This window comes from Cebus imitator, unplaced genomic scaffold (assembly GCF_001604975.1).
Source record: "Cebus imitator isolate Cc_AM_T3 unplaced genomic scaffold, Cebus_imitator-1.0 Scaffold204, whole genome shotgun sequence".
Lineage (NCBI taxonomy): Eukaryota > Metazoa > Chordata > Mammalia > Primates > Cebidae > Cebus > Cebus imitator.
Window position 1 is genome coordinate 1,545,315 of NW_016107519.1, and position 22,673 is coordinate 1,567,987.

Genomic DNA, 22,673 nt, shown 5'->3' on the forward strand with positions numbered 1-22,673 from the left:
TGATTCTGGGAGGAAAGGACAAGGAAGGAGACAGTCACTTTGGCCTGAGGAGCTCTCCCTCTCTTCACTGGGAGACCATCGGGGGGATACAGTCCTCAAAGGCATGGCTACTTCCTTGCGCTTTGGGGACTGCCACATCCTCTTCCCAACGTTGGCGTCAATCAACATGGCTCATTCATGAACTTTCTGCCTGACCAACAAACCCACATCATGAACTGCCCAAGAGAACTTACTGAGAAGCAAAGCCAAATCCCGTCAAAGTTAGCAGTCTCGGGCCGGGCGCGGTGGCCCACACCTGTAATCCCAGCTCTTTAGGAGGCCGAGGTAGGCAGATCACGAGGTCAAGAGATCGAGACCATCCTGACCAACATGGTGAAACCCCATCTCTACTGAAAAATACCAAAATTAGCCGGGCGTGGTGGCACGCACCTGTAGTCCCAACTCCTCCGGAGGCTGAGGCAGGAGAATTGCTTGAACCCAGGAGGCGGAGGTTGCAGTGAGCAAAGATCGCGCCACTGCACTCCAGCCTGGCGCCTGGCAACAGAGTGAGACTCTGTCTCGAAAAAACAAAAAAAAGTTAGCAATCTTATAGGACACTCAAATCGGGAGGAGCAGCTGGGCATGAGCACAAGGCAGAGAAAATGCAACCCAAAGATCAAGGAAGCCAGGGATCCCTGGGTACTATGTGATAGTTTCACATGGCTCTTGAGTTTCTAATTTCTCAGACAGCCATAGCAGATGCCCGTGTCCCCTCAGCACCCCCATATCCACCCAATACCCACAGAGAAGTCCTGTGCAAGAATGCAAGAGAGATGAAACTGTCCCTGGCACCTTCCCCACTCCTTGGCCCCCAACTCCTAGCCCCCATACACTCACATCAGCCCGGGTTTCTTGGGAACTCAACCTTTATGCTGACCCCACCTTTTGATAGATTAATAGAAATGGCCCTTTTCCTCCTCAATACCACGGTGGGACTGTCTCTAATTCCTCCAAGACACCAAATGAATATGCTGGCATGAACCTCTTTAAAAATTGTGCCTTCACTCTAAGAGACCGTCTCTGATGATAGCCTTTTGGATGCTACGGCAGCCTGTAAGTTTCCAATTTAAAAAAATAATAAGTATAATCACAAAGTCAATGAAATGCCTCATAAAAGAAATGCCTTTAATTGAGCAGATAAAACGATTGTGAGCAGCAGATGAGAATAAAGTATGTAAAATTAATCTTGGTAAATAAGGCTTGATTGTGGACATTTTAACATATAAATTGAGGAAGGGCACGTCATGGGTTTTAATTTCAGAATTCAAACTCACAAGAAACACAGTGTCAGTGTGTCTCTCGCACGAGTGCCGCATTTCCGTCATCACCACCCGCTTGGGAGCGCGAGCATGTGCTGAGCAGACACACAAGCCAAGCGCTACATGGGCCGCTCTGCAGGCATCTCTAATCCTCACAGCCTGGCTTCGACGTGTCTATCCCTACCCCGTTCTATAGCCACAGCTCCGAAAGAGTGAGAAGATTACCCATGGCTGCAGGGCCAGCAAGCGACAAAGCGGCGATTCCCGGGCCTGCGCTTCCACTAACCGCGCTTCATCTCCAAGTTGCCACTGTTCAGCCTGCAAGTACAGACTAGAGTCTCCCATCTAAACACAGCACAATGAAAATCAGCTTGAAAGAGCGAGGAAAAAAGGAAGGAGAATACAAGCCAAGTCAGTACAGCCAGAAGAAAAGTATCTGAAACAGAAATTCCCATGGAAAACAAAAGAAGGGGGAAAAGGAAGGGAGGAAGCAAAGTGGAGAAGGAGGAAGAAAGAAAGAGAGCAGGAGAACCTAAAGCTGAGAGCGGACAGCTGATTATGTGCGAATATGCAACGCAACATGGCAGCTAAGCAGGCAAACATAATGCAGGGCTACAGCACAGCCATCATGCTGTGTACCATGGGGACAAGGACGTCTTCGGTATGACCTTGGCAAGTCCGTTCTTAGAATACTGCATTGAGCTTCGGGCACTTCATTACAAAGAAGCAACAAACTTCAACAGAGATTTCAATAAAGAATTACAAAAAAAAAAAAAAAGATTAAAAGGGAATCAACTACTGTCAGATTGCAAGCATTTACGGAGAGCATGAAGGAAGACAGCTCTCAGCGTGGCTGTCGCACTTAGCGCCATAACCTTTGAGTCCTCGGGGGAAGCCCTCTGCAACGGGGGTGTCAGGAATGTGCAGACATTTTTCTCAGCCGGTTGTCACAGTGCCGCTGAGGCACGCCAGGCCAGCAGGCTGACAAATGATGCTTCTGTGCAAGTTTAATTCAGTCCCTGGTGAGGCGGAGGCAGGAGGGGTAAGGCGACCAGGACACGGCTGAAGCTGCCCCAGGACAGTAGCCGCCACTCCACCCCAGCAGGGCCAGTGTTTTTGTAAGGATCCGGGGCATCTCTCTGGCCAGGAAGGGCTGCTGATGCTGACAGGGGAGGACCCACCAATGTCAGCAAAGATGCCTCTGGCAGCAACTAGGATAAACAGAAGCAGAGAAAAGATGTGGCAGACGAGGCAGGGACAGAGGAAAGATCACAGAATCTGGGCACAGCCAGCAGCCTCCATGTTTCTAAACCCTGCAGCAAAGTTGCCTTCTTGGCTGAAAAGCTTTTTTCTCTGCTGAGAACACCTGCCTGTTTTGCTCCACCTCGTCTGTGCATAATCCTGACATTCTCTCCTACTCCTAGAATTAATCTCCCTCCTGCAAGCTCTCCAAGCCCCTTTTGTTTACAATTCTATTATAACACTCATCATGCCAAATTATAATTCTGAGTTTCCATGTCTGACTCCCTCAGCGAAGTTCCAAGTTCTTCCTGAATCAGCTCTAAGATCACCCTCACAAGGAAGTACATTTGCATTTGTAGGTATGCTGATTCCCCTTATTAGAGGTAGCGAAGTCCTCTAAAGCCTCCTAGAATACTGAACCATTGCTCCCGGGGGAAATACAGGGTTGGGCTCCTCTGAGCCTCTGGTCGTAACATTTTTGTCAACCAACAGATATGTAACCTTGTTTTATGTGTGTTTCTGTTGAATGACACCACATTTAATATCCATTGCTGATTAACATCAAACTCACAACTCACAGTTTCTCTAACACACGTATTCACTCCTTAAGCCACACTGCAGCCTTCTTGTGCTTAGCAACGCTCAACCGCACTTCAACACTATGCTGAGGATGCTTTCTACAGCAAAATCACCAGCAAAAACACAAAACATGGCACATGGCACTAAACTGATCCCGAAAAGGACCCTTGCTTCCAGCAGAGCTGAGACAAGGAGAACTGCGTCTTCTCCAACCTCATTGGGAGTATGTGCATGGAGCCTACTCACATTTTTTGCTTCTCTGTCCATGTCCACAAATAACCACGAAAGTCGGAGAAATATTGATTTGGGGGTGACAAGCAAGTTTTAGTAAGTGAAATTTAAAAAATTAAAAAATTAAACAGAATCTGTGAGCAATGAAGATCAATGTATTTCCAGCACCTAGCAAAGCACCATGCATTATTAGTAGGTAATCAATAAGACCTGTTGACTTTGGGAAAGAAAACAAGGGGTTGTGAGGTAGTGCCTGAGTGTGAGGGTAAGTGAATGCTAGTGTGTGAGTGGGTGTGAGTGGGTGTGAGCAGGTGAGTGTGTGAATGTCTAAGCATGTGGGTAGGTCTATGAATGGAAGAGTAAGCAAGTCAGTGTGAGTGTGAGGGTGAGTGAACTGTGAACAGAAGTGAGTGCAAGCATGTGAGTGTGTAAGCATGGGAGAACGTGTGTGAATGGGAGTGTGTGTGAACAGAGAAGTGAATGTGTATGTGGGTGTGTAAGTGTGGATGTGTGGATGGAAGAGTGCTTGAGTGTGCGAGTGAGTTTGTGAATGATTAGAGAGCGCTTCCAATTTGAGCCCTATTCTGAATCAGGCTGTGCAGCAGCATTAACTCAGGGAATCCAGGGAGACTACGCTACCCCTGGGAGAAACAGGAAGCTCTGCAATTCAGGTACCGTCCACGACACTGAGGCTCTGGTTGAGGGGTTTTCCAGGGTTCCATGCGATGAACAATCTATTCTGAAAACAGGGGCGACGTGGGAGAGGTGAGGGGAAGGAGTGCCAGGATTTAGGAGGTAAGGAGGGGAAGAAGCCGGAAGAGTTTGGAGATGCTGAGTTGTGCCTCTCTTGTCCCTGATACTACCATCACCTGCTTATTTTGCAGACCCTGACTCACAAGCTGATCAGACTTCTCCATGTGCCCCAAGGCTCAGGATGAGGGGAAGCAGGAGTCGGCACTGTCAGCAAGCCACAGACACGAAAGACCCTCACACAGACTTCTCAGTGAGGAATTCATTTTAAAGTGCTAATGAATTCAGAGGAGTTGCTGTCATAATGCATCCTTTCAATCATAAGACACTTAGAAGCGCAATTACTAGCATGTGAGGCTCCCTAACACAATTTATCAAAAACAGAACCTTCTTATACTCAAAATAATCAGGAACCACAGGTCTACAGGTCAACTCCTCCAGCTCTCAAATACCTATTCAGGAATCTAGTACTTATCAACTAGGCTCTGCCTAGGCCTAGAAAAACACACAGGTGATTTGGGATCCCGCTGACAATACATTTCATTCATTCAATATTCATTAGGTGCCAAGTGCATGCAAGACTCAGCTTAAAGTACTGGTGGGACCATGGGAACCACAGTCACCAAGTCTCTGCCTTCATAGAGCTCCACTTCACAAAATGGGGCAGCTTTAATAGGCGTCTGACTCAGGGCTTCCCAAAACTACTGTCTCAAGCTCTCTTATCAGGCTTCTCTGGCAGAGACAGAGGCAGAGGAACTTCAGAAAATGCAGCAGCGTGAGGCAGGGAAGAGAGTAAAACCCAGGGTGGGAGAGAGGGACACTGGGCTCGTGTGTGAAAGCTGCACCTCTCACGGGAAAACTCTGCTCCAGGACTCCTGAGAATGTTCCTGGGGGCCCACAACAACGTTCCTCCAAATTCTCATCCCAGACGGGAAATGTGTCTGCTGAGCAGTCAGCAATTTAAAATAATCCTTTTCCAAACCTGGAAAATCTCCACACCTGTATTCTATGACTTTGGCCATACTAGCTTGGAATGTGTTAAGTGTGCTTTAGACAATTAGTAAATGTAGCTACCATGCTCAACACCATAACTAAAATCAAACAGATACGTTATTTTAAACGATGATTGTCCACTAACTAATGGCCAGCAATACAGATGCTAAGGAAACAAATGAACCACTAAGTTATAACTAGGCTACTGTAAAGAAAAGCAATCCTCCAAAATCACATCTGTGTAAGAAATATTAAAAACTTGCTCCACTATGTGGTTAATTCTGGTTAAAAATATTCACTATGTAGTTAATTCTAGTAAATGTATTTTTTATTCACAAAAATGCATAAATATCAGACTCTTAACATGCATATATATCAGACAAGATTTACTAATTTACCTACATTCAAATCCTGACTTGTCATCATGTACGTGACCTTCAATAAGTCACTAAAATCTCACCTTATCTAAAAAACCAGGACAATGTATGGATTCAGCCATACAGCAGAAGCTGCACTCCATATCATCTAAGAATTACTACTCAATTCTTTGAAAACTGGCCACGCACATATGAAACACAGCATAAGGCAATGCTCTATCATTCAAAATATCTGTTGAAAACCACCCATCTCCAGATCACACCTGATGTTGGGTAGGTTACTAAGGAAATGAACCTTTTCATCTCCTTTATGTGAACTGCATTCTTTGTACAGGACATGTCTGAACATCTCCCATTAGAGCAATCGGAACTGAACCACTACAGTGACAAATCAGAAGCTGAGAGGTCCTTGCCGTGTGGTGTGGTATGATGTCCTGCTCCATGAACACATAAGGTTGTTCTGCTTGTTCAAAGGTAGGTCCAAATTGCCCCTGCAGAGCACCTGTGAGAGATGAGGGGGCGTCTGATGAACTGCAAGGGTTAGCCTCCATCCTCAACTCTGACCCATGCCTGTGCAGTGTCCTCCAACAGTGACACCACAGATCCCTAGAAGGCAAAGGGAATAATCTACAGGGCCACAAGTTCTCTCCAAGAATGTTTTTACTTTGCCTTTCTATTTCAATGAAAAAGTACTAGAACTGTTTCAAGGTATCCAGGAGCCCACAGATGACCATCCCATAACCACATAACCGCCCCCAAAAATGCACGGGGGTTTAAAATTATTGTCAGTGCTACACAGTGCCATAATACTTTCACCATCGGGACCGACAGGAAAAGTCAAAGGCACGGTGAGTACATCGGAGGTGTGTCTGAGATCACTTGGTGTCCCAGGAACTCACACGGGAAGAAGCGGGCAGGGGAACAGGTCATCCTGAGGTGCTCTGCCAGACATGCACCCTGAGCTCACAAGAAGCCATGCCAAGCACCAAGGTGGATTTACAGTGAGGCAGGATCTTCGTCTCAGTCAGGGAACATCTTCCTTCACATGACATCCACTGTGTCACTGTGTGTTTTACTGATCTTGTCATTTGAGTTCCAGCATATATATGTTTTGAATTACAATTGTCAAAGAGGTATAAGGAATTTATATCTAGTTTCATGCAGATATTCAAATAACATAATAAAAATAATTTAAGTCAATATAGGATTATAAGGATCTGAGATACTTCACTGTCTCCTTTTAAAGAGGTGGGTATCTCCTTCGATTCCGGGACAGAGGGATCTGCACGGTCCCTCCTACCTGCCCCACAACATGGAAGCACCATGCAAGAAATTTCTTTGACTCATATATGTCTGCCCAGCAGAAAAAAACTGCCCCTAAATGAGGTATTTGCTAAAAGAAACTTTCTGTGCATTGGAAACAGTCAAACCCCATCACACCTGGTTACTGATTACATGGAGTCACATAAACCAGGGCCCTGGTGCGTCCCTGGAAATATAACCAAACCTACTAGTAAACACCTGTTTTAAGAAGCACCTGTCAGGATGAGGCTCGGAATGGCTGCAAAGCAATGGTCTGAGGCAGTTAGCACAAAGCTGGTCCTCACTCTGCATCTACAAGTTTTGGGCCTTTCAGCAAGTCACTTAACCTCTCTCATTTTCAGTTTCAGGAGCTGACTAGTTCCTGTGGAAACACCTGGACTCTACGAGCTCACAACCCGGTTATCGGTGCTATCTCTGTTCGATGCTCACGTACGGTAGACACCGCGTGTGCGTGTTCATGACAGGGTGAATAACTGGGTCAACAAACATTCACCACATGCCAACTGCACATAAATTGCCCTGCCTGGCCCTCAAGAAAGAGAAAGATTATAAAGCCAAAGACTCTGACTCCAAAAATGTTCATCTAACGAAGAGACCAGCAGGAATTACAATTCTGGGCAAAATAATGTAAGTGTTATAAAGGGACACAAACCAGAAACGTCAGCGCTTCCGCCATCCCTGTGCCATCCTCCAGCATTACTTCTGCAGACTCTGCGCTCTATGTTTCAACATCCTTATAATGTCAGTGCCTGTGCCAGCTACCTTTTTTAATGAGAAGGTCAATTGCTTTCATTCAATGCAAGCTTCTTGAAGGAGATTAATTTTTTCATGGCATTCTTTTTTAAGGAGGCATTTATTATGGTCAATTATTCTTGATGTTTTAAAGTATCTTGGAGGCCAGGAATGTTCTTCAGGGCTATAATCCCAACTCTTTGGGAGGCCGAGATGGGGAGATCACTTGAGGTCAGGAGTTTGAGACCAGCCTGGTCAACATGGTATAACCACATCTCTACTAAAAATACAAAAATTAGCCAGGTGTGGTGGTGCACACCTATAATCCCAGCTACTCAGGAAGCTGAGGCAGGAGGATCTCTTGAACCTGGGAGGTAGAGGTTGCAGTGAGCTGAGATTGTGCCACTACGCTCCAGCCTGGGTGACAGAGAAACACTCTGTCTCAAAAAAAAAAAAAAAAAATTTTTTTAAGTATCTTGATAATACTCAATTTAGATTAAGACTCTAAAAGTAACAACCTACCAGAGCTATGCTTCTAATCTTTTTGATAAGAACAAAAGTGACCAATGTTAATGAATACTCTAATCCCCTGGCCCAGTGTGTTTTGTGTGTGTGTAATCTAACATCCTCTTGCATAGCCTGGCAGCATATTTTAATCGTTACATTTGAAGGGTCATGTGGCCTGACTTGGCTGCCCTTCCTTTTCTGAGGCTCCTATTTATCCCTCAAGACCCATTTTAAATGTTACCCCTCAACCTCCCCAAGCAGTTATTTAAACACTCCTCTGGGACACCAAGACATCTGTCCATTCCTCTACTATGATAAATTTCACACTGCCCTGAATTATTTATAAGCATAGATATCTGTTTCATTGTTTTGCACTCATCACAGTGCTGGATGAATCGTAGCTATAAATGTGAAATAAATAAGCAAATAAATGAATGGATACATGGATAAATTATCACATGAATACAATAATCAAACACCAGCCTGAGTTAGAATTATTCATGTTCTCCTTCTAATCAAATCATGATACCCATTAACAATATAGTTTTTCTTATTTTCACATTCTAACAGGATATCAGAATCCTGTATATTTTTCTGAAGAAGTATTAACCCATTTACCTCTGACCTCTTAGATCTATTCTCAAGGTAAACCTGGGGACAAAAACAAGCAAACAAAAGCTACATAGATGAAAGGAGAAAATTAATCCCAAAATAGGAAAATACAATCTAAATGAATTTCACTATATGTACACATTTACTTTATAAAAGATGACTCTTAACAAATCTCCTATTTACCTTCTTTCATAATGAGATCGGTATTTTTAAAGTTTTTCTAACTGTTTAGAAAAAAAAAAATCTCCAATTTAGTTTACTGAGCTTCATGAAACTTCACACAGATAAAGATGCCTGGAGGCTCCAAATGTGAGTGTGTTTAGTAACACAACCATTGCCGGTTTCTTTCCTTCTCTCAATCTCATCACAATGAAAATGAGATATTTTTGTCACTCCTCATTCTCACTACCACGCAAGGCAGGAAAACCACAAACCCAGTGGGAAATATGAGACTCCAGCCCCCAAGGAACAAGACTTTCACTCTTGCCCTCCCCCTCGCCTGCAGGGGAAACAGACCAAAGGGAAATAACCTGTGACCCAGGAGCCTCCCTCCCAGCTCCTTACAAAAGAGGCGAAGAGATCTCACTGCACAAACATTTTGTGTGCATAAGAACATCATGGGTCAGACAGAGAAGACCTGAGAATGAAACCTGAGAAACTGAAACTACAGAATTCTTGGGATCCACCCAGACTGGGACAAGACACTCCAGATGTCTAACTCGAGTTCTTCGTCTTACAGAAGAGGAGAAAGAGAGCCTGCTGCCTACTTCGTAGCAGATACAGAATGAGAGTTAACCATGTTCTTGACACTGCACTATCTTTCTTCCAGCATCAGCCTCATCCCCCTTGGGCCACACACACGGGAGACTACACAGGCACACACAGGCCAATTATGCATAGAAATGGAAGATGGTGATTCCTCCTCAACTGGAGACCTAAATATACAAGTAACCATACAAGGGACATACTGCAAGAACACTTCTATGCATCTAATGAAGGATAGAAATAAATCATAACTTTTAATTCAGTTCAACCCAATGAGAACTCATCAAGCACCTACTATGTACAAGCGTCACTGTTGTGTGTTAGGAAACCTTAAAAAAAAATGTGGTCCATGCCCTTTAGATACATTAGGAAACAGAGAAATACAATCGATTACACTGTAAACTGTACTGTGACTTATGTAATAAGGTAACAAAGTATTCTATTCCCGGGGACCAAAGAAATACACAAGAAATACTAACTAGAATAAATAGGGTTAGAGTTGGGGGTGTAATGAAGGTTTTGCAGAAGAAGTGGTATTTCCATTGAATCTTAAATAAAAAGTCCTGCTTCATCAGGTGGAGAAGGCAAGAGAAAGGCATCTGAGAGAGAAATTCACTTGAACACACATGTATATCAGATGGCATAATGTGTTTGGAGAACAGCAAATAGACAGACTGGAGTTGCAAAGGTAAGGAGGTACAAGGGGTGCTCCCGGCAAGCAGATCCAAGCAGCGGTTCATCCTAAGCACTGGGTGCCACGTTAAAGAATGTGGGCAGTATCCTTCAAAGGCAAGTATTCGAAGGATCTCTGTGCACAGGTGACACTCCTATCTGGGTTTTGAAGGTACTTCTGCCATCAGTGTGGAGAATGGATTGGAGACAAAAGACTAGGGATGCAGGGAAGTGGCTGAAGACATGTTTCTGCAAGGAAAGCATGATATGGAAAAGTGTCTCTGGCAGCCACCATTCCTCGGAGCAGTTTCTACACCTGGGACACTCTTCACGTGAGAAGGTGTGCGCTTCTCAAGCACACGCGGAAGAAGAGCCTTTTTGCCCTTTCTTTTATTGCCCTTTGCCTGGCTGGGACTCCATGACTGAACTGTCAGTGAGCTGTATGGCAGTGGTGACAAGCCTACTCCTGCCCACACACTGTGTCTGTGCTCAAAAAGCCCAAGAAGAGGCAGCCAGGTGTCACAGAGAACCTAACAAGACAGGTGGGCTTCCTAGAGAATGGGAAAGATGGCGTTCTCCAGCTGTTTCCCACAGTATTGTCACTGGTACCCCATGGGTCTACACTCGGTGTCCCTCTCATGCTGCCCCAGGCACTGTGCTAGGAACTGGGGTGTGCCAGGCAGGAAGGCATGAGTAAGAAACCACTTAAATCATCCAGAAGGAGAGATGAAGCTCAGCCCGGGCAACAATCCTACCAGCAGCTTTGCTGAACACAAAATCAGACATGCTCTCCTTGTCAACCAATAAACCACAGGAGTCTGAATCATGCTGGTGATTTCACCTGAAAGATCGGTCATCTCTCAACTGGGAAAAATTCAGAGGGGTGTGCAAGGTGATCCTTGGAACAAGAAACAAGTAATAGGGCCCCTATTTAGGTTTCCTCATTCATTCTATTCTTTAAAATTGTTTACTTTGCTGTATCTCTTATAAAATAGCATACATAAACTATACTTGATATATACAAATTTAAAATAATTTAATATTTAAGAAGCATACTCAAATTAAGCATACTATATTTATTTGAGATGCATATTGAAAACAATTTTTTTGGTGGGGAAACGTGATACAAGTTTGGAGGCCACTGTGATAAAACAAAGCCCCATCTACATACTAAAAGTCAGAACTTCTGTTCTACACAAAAAGCTTTTTATTGAGTTCAACTGAAATCCACATTACGTACCTAAAAAAAAAAAAAAAAAAAAAAGAAGGTATGACAAAAGGAGAACGTCATTTTCTATTTTTTAAATGTAAAAGTTTCCTTTATGTTGTATCTTATCTTTCTTCCCACTTAAAGGTATCACAAAAGTCGTTTAGGGGCTAAATAACTTTGCCTAAACCATGTTCTGTGTTTAAAAAGCCAAACCCAATCCTATACTTACAAATATATTTTAGCATTATATATATATATATATATATATGTGTGTGTGTGTGTGTGTGTGTGTATCTATATATACATATTTTTACAAGCCTAATGGTAGAAAAGCACATCTAGAAAAATTTTTGCCCTTCACTTCTGTGTACCGAGAACTCCAAAACTTTTCTCATTCTAAGCTTTTTTTCTTTTCAACATCTTATAAACTCTAATCAAAGTTCTCATATTTCAGATAACATGGATTAAATTCTCATTTGACCACCAGTAGTTGCAATGATAAATTACTCTGGGAGACCAAGGCAAGAGAATCGCTTGAAGCCAGGACTTCAAGATCAGCCTGAGCAACATAGCGTGACCTTGTCTCTACAAAAAAAATTTTCATTAGGGTGTGTGGTGATGCACATTCATAGTCCCAGCTACTCAGGAGGCTGAAAAAGGAGGATCTTTTAAGCCCATGAGTTCCAGGCTGCAGTGAGCTACAATTACACCACTGCACTCCAGCCTGGGCAACAGCAATAACCTATCTCAAAAAAAAAGAGAAAGAGAGAAACACTAAAGATTAATTTCATTACAAGTTTGAATGTTGAAAACCCAAGTTAGTATATATTATTCATACTCACACATTCAGCAAAAATTTATTAAGTCCCTGTGTGTACCACGCACTGTGTTTTAGGTACTGCATTAGCAGGAGTGAAGTGATACTATGATGGAAAGTTAGTCCCCACCACAGAGTGGAAGGGTAAGCTTGTCTCATTCACACCTCAGCACCTAGAACAGTACCTGCCTGGCACCTAGCAGGGCACAATAAATACTTCTTTACTGTCTCCCCTGAGGACCTTACAACCTAGTGGAGATGGCGAGTGGAAAAAAATAAATTTATAACATTTGCAAATAATTACAATATTGTCATATTCTTATTCACATACAAAAATATCTGACAACAATTTCCATCTCCCTTCTTCTCTGCATAATGAAAATCTTGCATGTGGCTCAGAGAGAGTTTAGATTCACTGCGTGGTCTATTTCTAGTTTTAATTACAATGCTTGGCAAAGCTTAGGAGGAGATCATTTCAATTCATTTCAAAAATAACTCTCATTCAAAACAAGAAGATAGGATTTTTCACACTTGTACATTTTTTTATTTACTTGATAATGAAGATGGTTTGGCATATAAATAAAGCATTTTCTTAGCAACTTGGTCTACTGAAGATGCAGAGCTGTTTATCTATTAATAAAAATAAAATGGCTTTCCTCAAAAAGTAAAAACTTACACTCGCCTTCCAAGCAGACTCAGTTTCATTTCTGGCCCTTTTTAATCTAGAGAAAAGACAGCTGTTCAAATCAAGCACGGAGCATAAAGCTGGATGAAGTCCCTGCAGTGCTTACCGATCCATACAGCTCCCCCTTCTCATTCATCCCGAGGTAGAGTCCGCTGTCCACGCCTCGAATGCTGACCAGGCCCACTGCTATACTGATAAATTCCAGAATGCCTGTAGACAAAAGGTAGAAGGCAGAGGACAGGTCAGAGCGTGGAGCATGTCCCTAGAGTCGCAGCATCCCTGGGGTTTTGGAGAGGACACTGAGCCCAGCTCCCCACTTGGATAACCCCAGCTAAAGAAGTGTCTTTTAAAATCACTGCCTGAAAGAATTGATTTCCAGCTAAATTCTGTCTTATCATAATGATACAAAAATACTTATTAACATGACTTACACAATAAACAAAACATTTGGAAAAATTAAAAAGCTACTGTCTACATAGTTTGCTAAGAAGTAACAGGACAGAAAAACCAGTGTGAATATAATCTAATTAACTTAAAAGAGTAGAATTTAAGAGAAAGACAACCTATGTCTACTTCATAAACATAAAGTATCTGTATGTGATTCTCTTATTTTGAGAAACATAAGACCATTCTCTAAACAGAATACTTAACAGAAAAAAAAAAGACAACCTACTTCCACTTTAGAAACATGAAGTTAAGAATCTGTGTGTGAGTATCTTGTTCTTGGACTTCCCAGCCTTTAGAACTGGGAGAAATAAATAACTGTTTCAGTAGGGAAAAAAAAGCATTCTGTTTAGAGAATGATCTATGTCTCTCAAAATAAGAGAATGAGGTGCTAACTAAAGTCTTGATTGGTTTCTACAGAAGATTCTCCAGCTCCAGCTCTCTATAATTTTTTTTAACTCTATCTAAAAAACTAAAACTTCCTACATACACCCCAAATATTTCTGCTTAAACAAAGTTTTGGCTTTTGCTATACTTAGCTAAACCTCAAAGAGATAGTTAAGCAATTAAAATAAAATAATAATATTCTGAAGAGAGAAATACTGCTCAGGATTTAAAGTAGGCATGCAATGCTGTATCCCAAAATCAAATCAACACAATGATCTTCTTTTACTTCCTTCTTTCCCCTTGCTTACCTCACTAAGAATAACACCTAAGCTGGGCATAAATCCAGAGTTTTATGGCCACACAACAGCAGCTTCAATTTCTCTAACTATATTGTGGTTTTCAGATGATTAGCCCACAGTATATTTAGGACGCTGCTAATCCTACTTTCACTCAGACATTTTTTTCCTTTTTATTGTAAAGTGCTACATTTTATGTAGCCCTTTTATTAATGCAAATACTGAGTTGTTTTAAAAATACTTTCAAATATTAAAAATTTTACTTACATTTAAAAGTTCAGAAAACAACTTAGGGTAACAATGTGCTATAGTCAGTCTCATGTGACTAATAAAAAAGCACTTACATGAATTTTTCAACAATTAATTTTGCAACTCTCACAAAATACACTGGTGCTGCAATCAAAAGAAGACAGGACAGCATAAATCTAATAGAGGAAAGGATTAGCTCAAGAGGAAACTCTTCCGAGGTGAGGTGAAGTAAAAAAGAAGAGCTATTTCTTCTAAAGGGGTATTCTTTATTCATTTATGAGGACAAAATGTAACAAATTTATCTTGCACTTACAGTTCACAGATTATCTAAAGATTCAAAGGTAATTATTTTAATAGAATGTCAAACAGCGTATGAAAAAATATAAAGTGAAATTATACATTGTTTTGAATCTATTAATCTATGACTCTATGATGGAAGATGCATCTAAAAGAAGCCAGTTTATCACTAGCCTTCCCTACTCACAAAGCAAATGGGAATATAAATAAGGTAATATTTCCGTGAGATTCATTTCTCATTGGATACACTCCCTTTTTGATGCAGTCATTTTATTTCATTGTACTACTTCTAATTCTTATGAGCCAAAATAATTAAAATGTGGTATTTTATTACTATGAGCAGTCACAAGTATGTGAGTAGCTTCTTAGCTACCTGAAAGCACAGCAAAATGTGAGCCATATATACCCTGAAATTGATGTAAGGAGTTAATTAATGTCCAATTTTCATCATAAAATGAAATGCAGAAAACAATTGGCCCCCTTTGAGGTCTGAACGATTTAATTTACCAGGTCAATGAGGAAATGTTTAATCATAAAACTAAAAGATATTTATATTTGCAGCTTCTAAACGGGCATAAGATGATCTTTCTGTTTTCCTTGCACATGAGGTAACTCTGAGGACTAATAATGAATATTAGCCAATGTTGCCCATCAGGTCCAACAAATAATAAGGTGTATGTGATTTCACAAAGCCATTTCACTGGCTGGTCTGCAGAACATCAAGAAAAAAAAATAATAACAGCAATAATGATCATTGTAAAGTGAGAATTCTTGAGCATTCAGTCTATGCCAAATGAGAGGCTTTCTATCATTTAATCCTCAGAACAACTCTAGGCATTACAATATTCTAATCCCCAGTGTACGAATGGGGAAATTGAGGTTTAAGGAGGTTAATAATTAGCCCCCAAGCAATTGCACTCCAAAGCCCATTTCCTTAACTATTATGCACATCTTAAAGTTGGTTTTGTCTCTTTTTAATGTCTCTGTGATTTCTGTACTAGTTCCATATAGGTGAGTTCTGAAAGCATTGTTATTATATAATTTGGAAATGAAGATATTAAGATATCTATCTAGTTTCTTTTTCTGGCATTGACAAGACAGCTGTAATTCACATTCATTCACTTTTTCATTCAAGAAGCTATTATTAAGGGACTATTATAAGCTAAGCATCACGCCATTTATTGAGTATATAAAGATGAACCAGATATAGCCTAGGTCCTATCACCCTCAAATTGCTCACCATCTGTTGGGAAGAAGGACATATAAACAGATAAATATAACAAGAGTGTGGCAAATGCAGTTAGAGGGAGATGTTCAGGGTAAGGGCAGTCCAAAGACGGGCAGCTCATCTGGGTTTCTGAAGGCAAGTCAGAGGCTTCCCAAGAAAATAAACACCCTAGATTTGTCTCCAAAAAGCTATCCAAGCAAGAAGGAACTACCCAGTGACCCCAGGTGGAAAAGATTTTATCACCTCAAACCACCACCCATTTCTCTGTATCTCCTTAAAAATAGAGACCTCAAAAGAACAGCCTAGCTTTTCATGTGGTCACCTCAGTGACGCAAGGACAAGCAGACTATCTGAACGTAGGAGTCACAGTCATTCTTCCCCATGCAAAGGGCACCACTGTTGCAAGGTCAGGAAGATCTGGCAACCCCGCAACAGGATCCCACGCCAACCAGACTGGACACCTCGTCATTCCTGGTACCCTCTCGTCCACAACAAATTCTATAACCTCAGCGAGGTCCATTCACCTCTCTCTGGAGTGGAGCTGGTGCCAAGCAAGTGCTTCCAACTACACTCCCTGAGTACGACACGCTCCACATGTTATCTGCTCACGTGACTGGGCAGCAGAGGGTGCTGGACCAATAACAGTCAGGAGAAGCCTTCTGTGCACAGACATCTGAATGTTTAATTATCAAAGAGAGAGAAAAGGAAAGAAGGAAAGACCAAAGAAAAGAAGGAAGGAAGCAAGCCGGGAGGAATGAGCAAATGATGAGACTGTGCCTAATATTAGAACTATGGCACACATGTGTACCATTGGCAGCCTGTCCCTTATTTTGGGCAGACGCAGCCTTGACATCTTAGCTCAGAAGGTCCACAGTAGTGGGTAGTGATAGAGTGACATGGGAAGCACAGGGTCAGTAACTGCTGTCATTTCTTTATTCTCTTCCACAGCAGTGAACAGTTCCAAATGAGAACACATTCACTGGGCCCCCATGGAATTTGATGAGGTGTGAGATCATCTACAGTCCATGAGAGACCAGGTCAATGCCTCGACTATTTCAGGAAAATGACCCCACCGGACCTTCCTCATTGCCCTAGACTCACTATTAGTGACCATCCCCAGAGCTGACGGGCTGCCCCAGTTCCATTCAAATGGACCATTAACCCAAAGCTGGCACCGCCCCCTAGAACCCATCTGTGCTGGGCCTCACCTCCAAGGCCATGTGAGGCCAGCAGTGGGAGGGCAAGGCAGTCAGAGCTGCTCCACTGTGGCCCTCATGACATGGCCCTCTGACCTAAGAGCCCCCAACACGTTACAGAACACATTCAGACCACACAAATTATGCAGACTGTGGAGGGGGCAAGGCAGGGGGCTGTGGAAAATCCGCGATTAAGACTCTTTCCTGCAGAGCTTCCTGCTCACCCAAAGAAGCTCCAGCCAGGGCCGCGGGTTCAATCATCTCAGAGCCTGAACCGGGGTAAGTTCGCATCTGTAGCAACTTGAGCACATCTCAGAGATGACATAGAAAATGACTAACCGAAATGGAGTTGGATGACCCCACCAATTTTTCCAGAACCTGAAGCAATTCTAAAACCATCTCCTTAAACACCCAGTCTTTTCCTGAGACAATGAAGAATCAGATACATAGAACAAAAAAAATGTTTTAAGTGTAAAACCCTGGAAATAAGATTTTTAAATACCCATTTAAAAAAATAATACTACCATATTTCTCCACTCTAGTAAAACTTTCACCTGACCCACCTTTGAATGGAAGCCCCAGTTTGGGTGCTCATCTGAGGTCTTGATGAAGTCTGGCCTTTCAGAGCTACCACCCAGCCAAAAGGTGAACAGAGTTAGGCTTCCCAAGCAAGTTAAATGGCAGATCAGGCCCAGTGTTCACGTTTTTATTATTTTACATTATTATTTCCCCAAATGATTTTCTGCCCACTTTTTTTTCCATTTAGCAAGGCCAGAGTGCTTTAAAAGTGAGCTATATATAGACATAGGTATGTAGATATACAGATGAAACAAAACATCTCGCTTCCCCAGCCTACTGCACGGAGATACAACTGCCAGTTCCTTGTCTCCTGGTTCAGTCTTACCTCCACACCACCAGCCCCAGAGGGAAAAAAAACAAAGGGCTCCTTCAAGGTCCCACCTAAGTTGTCACCTCTGCAGCTCCTGCTAGAACAGTAAGACTCCCCCACCCCCACGTCCCCTGCACTACCGCTGCTGTGTCACTGCCAAGCTTGCCAGCAGCTGCAGTCACCTGCGGCTGCCTGGGGGCGGCAAAAATCCTTTTTCCAGCACGTTTCCTTCTGCTGTTTCATTTCAGGTAGAAAATGCGCTTTCTATTTTAATCAAGGTGTAAACCCACTCCGCCCCCCACCTACAGTTACTCTTTTCTAGAGAAACTGAGAGTGAGGACGAAGTCCCCAGAGGGGAGCCGGGCTGCTGCGGAGGAGAGGCCGCTCCCGGAGGAGGAGGAGGGCTGAAGGTGAGGCCACGGCGGCGCGCGGGAGCGCCAGGTGTGCCAGAGCCCGGCCGCCGCAGCCCCTCGCCCCCTCCCGGCGCCCCTGCCCTCCCTCCGCCCTCCCTGCGCGCGCCGCGGGGTCCTAGCGCCGCCACGGCCTCACTCCGGGCGGGGCTGGGAAGGCGAGGGTAGGAGGCTCCCAGCACACGCACCACCGCTCTGCAGAGGTTGCTAATATTGGGACCTGCCGCAGCGGCAGCAGCGGGAGACCGCGGCACTGCTGTCACCCCGGGGGCCAGCTTCTCACGGCAACCGGATGAAAGACTTAAATAACCCTCCTGCCTCACCCTCTTCCCCTCCCCCACTGCGCACAGCCACCCACTCAACTCCATCCCAGCCAGGGTGAGTGGCACAGCGGAACGCCAGGGCGCCCTTCCCCCTCGGCCGACGCCAGGCCGACGGGCTAGCTCGCGGCTCGGCGACCCCAGTCCCCAAACTGGGCCGGGGCTTCCGCCCCCTCCCACCCAACACTACTCCTTGCCCCTCCCCCCAGTCCCCACCTCCTAACACAGCGCCGACAGTGTCTAAGGACTGGAGATGTCACTTCCTTGGCGACACCTTTCTCCGACCTCTAGGGGTGAGGGGTCTAGCTTTTTGTTTGACGTCAGGTCTCTGTTGAGCCACTGTAGCCCGCCGCGGTCCTCGTACGCTGACCCCAGAACGCGCCTCTCCTGCCTTCCCCTCCCGCATGGTCCCCGGCCTTGCATCCGCGCTCTCCCCTGTAGCACAGTTACGGGATTTCTAATGACTCGATTGCGTGTAGCAAACGCCCTGTCCTAAAGGTGACGGCATCCAAAAAAAAATGCTCATGGGAGAAGGAGTCCGTGGAGGAGCCCCAACTAGAACATCCCATAATCTCTATACACCAGGGCCCAGTCGTGCTGCACCACAGTTCTAACAGGGTCTCTCAAAGGCAAGCTCGGCTGATCCACACAATAAAGCCTGCCCGAGCCCGCCGCGGCGCCCCTGCAGCGGTGCGCCCCCGCCGCTCTCCCGCGCGCACCCCGGGCTCCCCCGGTTGTGAAGCCGGAGCCGAGGCGGGGGCGCGGGAAAGCTGGACCGCAATCGGCGAGCTCGCGAGCTCTGCTCTCAGAAAGCGGTTAACAATAGCACGCCGCCCCCTCCACCCGCCTCCGCGGCCCTTTGTCCCCCCCACCCCCACTCCTTCCCCTGCGGCTCCGGCCAGGGGCCCCCGACCCACCTCCCGGGCACCACGGAGCCCTTGGAGTCTCCAAAACCCGGCTGCGTGCTTCAGAAGAAGGGAAGGGGCATGGGATGGGACAGGGGAGCTCAGGGGTCCGACCTCCAGCCCGTCCTCCGTCCCCGCCACCAAGTCTCCTGCCGCTGCGCGCGCCTCCAGCCGTTCCCACACCGCAAACCACCGCGCAGCCCCGGGCGGCGGCTGTCAGCCCCGCCAGACCCACTGTCACACACAAAGAGAAAGCGAAGGGGCTCAACTTGGGCCAAAATGAAAAACCGGAGTCCCTAAACGCGGCCAGAAGTGTGTCAGCCCCTGCCTGCCGCCCCTCAGCCCCCGCGGTCCCCGCAGCTCTGAAGGGCGCACCCGAGCCAGGCGGAAAGGGAGCCGGAACACGAGCGCGTTTAGGACCGCGCGGAGCCGGCCGGGCAGCCGCTAAGTGCGCCGCGGGGCCCGGGCGGCCGAGGAGGCACCTGCCGGCCGCGAGCGCGGGAGGGCTGGGCCTCCGGCCGCCTGGCACACCTAGGCCGACCGCCCACTCCGCTCGCCTCGGCCGGCGCGGCCCCGACGCCCCGCGGGTGGCCGACGCGGGCCCGGACACACTCGCTCGCCCACCCAGGGCCGCCCACTGCCTGTTGTTCTGGTGTCGAACGCTAGGCACGGTGGCAGCCCTTAAAGAGGCCAGATGGAAACGGCACTTTTAGTAAAAGTTTAGTCTTGCCTTTGCAACAACCAGAAGCTACCTTTACTAATGGGGTGGGGAGGGGATAGTTATATTTCAACTGAAATAATTGCAAAGCGAAGAGCTACAACTTTTTTTAAGCAGCGAGTGGAGACGGCCCAAGCAATTTCACACTACTAGGCTCAGCTTTGGGCTTAGGCTCAGGGGTGAGCACAAGGAGCAAATCCTGGGCCTCGTGGATCTGGGACTATCCCCAGCCCAGGCCTGAGTCCTCCTCACCTTCTGGCATCATCCGCAGCCGCACGAAGCTAAACATATAGTTTAGATTGTGTTCAACATCTGGCACTAAAGCATGAGGAAGAAAAATCACCGCAGGACTTTGCTTTTTACGACCCAGTTTAAGTGTTGTCAGGTGGGTTCACTCAGAAGTTAACTCCTTCGAACAGTCTGGTTGCCCCAACTGGCGCTTAATTTTTTTTTTTTTTTAAGTAAGGAAAAAACTCGAGAGTCCACCCCATCGGGAGTGTGTTAGTTGACTTCGTGCTATTGGGCTCAGGTGCCCCGGCAAGCACGTGTGTGCAGGCATAAAGTGGGCAGAGCCAGCAGCCCTCCAGCCTGCAGCCCTCAGTGCTGAGTCACAAAAACCCTCGCTGAAAATGAAATCCTCGGAATGCCCTTTAAAATTACCTCGCAACGTTTGCACGCGCGCACACACTCACACCAGAGAGCCAAGCAAGAAACCCACACGGCTGCACGCTATGGAAATTTAAAAGCAGAGATTAGCACTTGATAGCTGGGAAGAACAAACACCCCTGGCCAGCGTCCTGCCCCTTCCCAAGTCATTTTCCCAAAGCCTCTGTCCCTGGTTTTCACGGAGCCTAAAATACGACTTTAGCCCTCCCAACAGGACAATCCGTCAGCAACATTTGCCTATGGGGCTTTCAGACCCTCACAAGGGGGAATAATCAATGCGCTTAATAAATACACAATTCAAGCAGTATACTTATTACAGGAAAGGGGAAAAGTGAAAAACCTTAATTTGGGCACAAGATACCCACTGCCTCCAGGAAACTGCATTAAGTTCTTAGTAGTTAATGATTAAAGCTTTAAACTCGTGCGATCAGTCCATTCAAAAGAAACTTCCTAAACCCGTGTATCTGATGCAAAAGAACTGGAAACTTGTATTATATTTATAAATTATGCCCCCCTTTAAATTAAAAGTAGGGGGCCTTTTGATGTATACTTGCATCAGTGCCAGCAGCAGATCTGCAATTCCGGAGGCATTTTTTCCTGAGCTGGCAAGACACAGAAAGAGAGATACCGAGAAAAGGGGGAGGAGGGGAGATCCCTTCCCACGTTCCCCACCCGGCCAACACCTTCTTGGTAGTTATAATTCCAACATGCCATCTCATGGACACTAAAGGGTTAATGGTATACCTACCGAATCGGCTGTGGTCTTTCCTGGTTCCCTGGATAGTACCATTGGGGAAGATTTCTAAGTGAAATCCAGTCCTGCAGTATAGCTGCCTCCGCCTGAGAATCCCCTTTAAATGATCCAAGTCCGTGACTGCGGGTCCCCTGGGGAGCCCCCCTGCGTCGGACTGACTCAGGTGGTCACTTAACAAAACCGGGCTCTCCACCGGCAACACGGGCACATTCCCAAACGGTACCGCATCCTGCACACCGAAATAGTTCCCAACTTCACCTAAGGGAGCCATCAGAGGACTCGGCTTTTGGAGCACAAGAATAAACGATAATGATGGTGTCAACCCAGGAGATATTAGGCGAGGTATATCCAACTCCCCTCCCTTACTGCAGTTGCAGAGAGAGAAAAAAAAAAAAAAAAGGTTCTTTTCTTCAATCCATTAAATGCATAAATAAAAGTAATCTGCTGTTTCACTGGCACAGGTTCAAGGTCAAACCACTGATAGTCTAAGAAACCACCACTTTATACTCACACACTGACATATTGATAAACATATCTATGTATCTCTATAGATAGATCCCCAGCTCTTAGCAGGCAGGAAGGTCTTCATCCCATCCGACAGTAATAAGGAAAAAAAATCCGTAGTTTCTCCATTTGGTTTGAGATCAGAATGACCATAGCAACTTAAATGCCTAGGCGTTATTATAGGGATTTTTAAGATGCACGGGCTACGTCAGAATTTACGGATCCTGACTCCAGGAAGGCATGCGCTGTTTTTACTCTCTAACCGACTCTGCAGACATCAGCATGAATCCTTCAAGGGGAAAAAAAAAATTTCACGTTGGTGGCGGCGACAAATCTCCCCTCCCGGTCCCCCCTCCAAAAAACGATAATAATAATAAAACAAAAAGAAGAAGAAACTTTAGGCGTCCAAAGCTAGTATCCAGGATCCTCCAGAGGCTCGGCAGATGTCCATGGGCTTAGAACGGGCGGCGAGCGGCGAGCGAGGAGAGCCGCGTCCGGGAGCTCGCGTGCCGCCCTGGCCGCCGCGAACAGGTGTTGCCGCGCCGGCTCGCGGAGCGGTGTAGCCCGGCGGAGCGCTCCTCCTGCGCAGCCCCCGCCGGCGCGCAGAGTGGCGCAGG

At 45.5% G+C, this 22,673-nt stretch overlaps 1 protein-coding gene across 1 annotated transcript in view; it reads right to left on the reverse strand.

Moving 5' to 3' along the window:
* The window catches only part of FGF9 (fibroblast growth factor 9), a 32,894-nt gene extending 10,229 nt beyond the window's left edge, over nucleotides 1-22,665 (reverse strand). Inside the window, exons 1-2 of the mRNA XM_017548166.2 lie at nucleotides 21,547-22,665; nucleotides 12,900-13,003 (exon numbers count right to left, since the gene is read on the reverse strand). Of these exons, the coding sequence (XP_017403655.1) occupies nucleotides 12,900-13,003; nucleotides 21,547-21,823 (381 nt within the window). The 5' untranslated portion in view covers nucleotides 21,824-22,665. The remainder of the gene's footprint in view (nucleotides 1-12,899; nucleotides 13,004-21,546) is intronic.
* Between the last annotated feature and the right edge of the window lie 8 nt (nucleotides 22,666-22,673).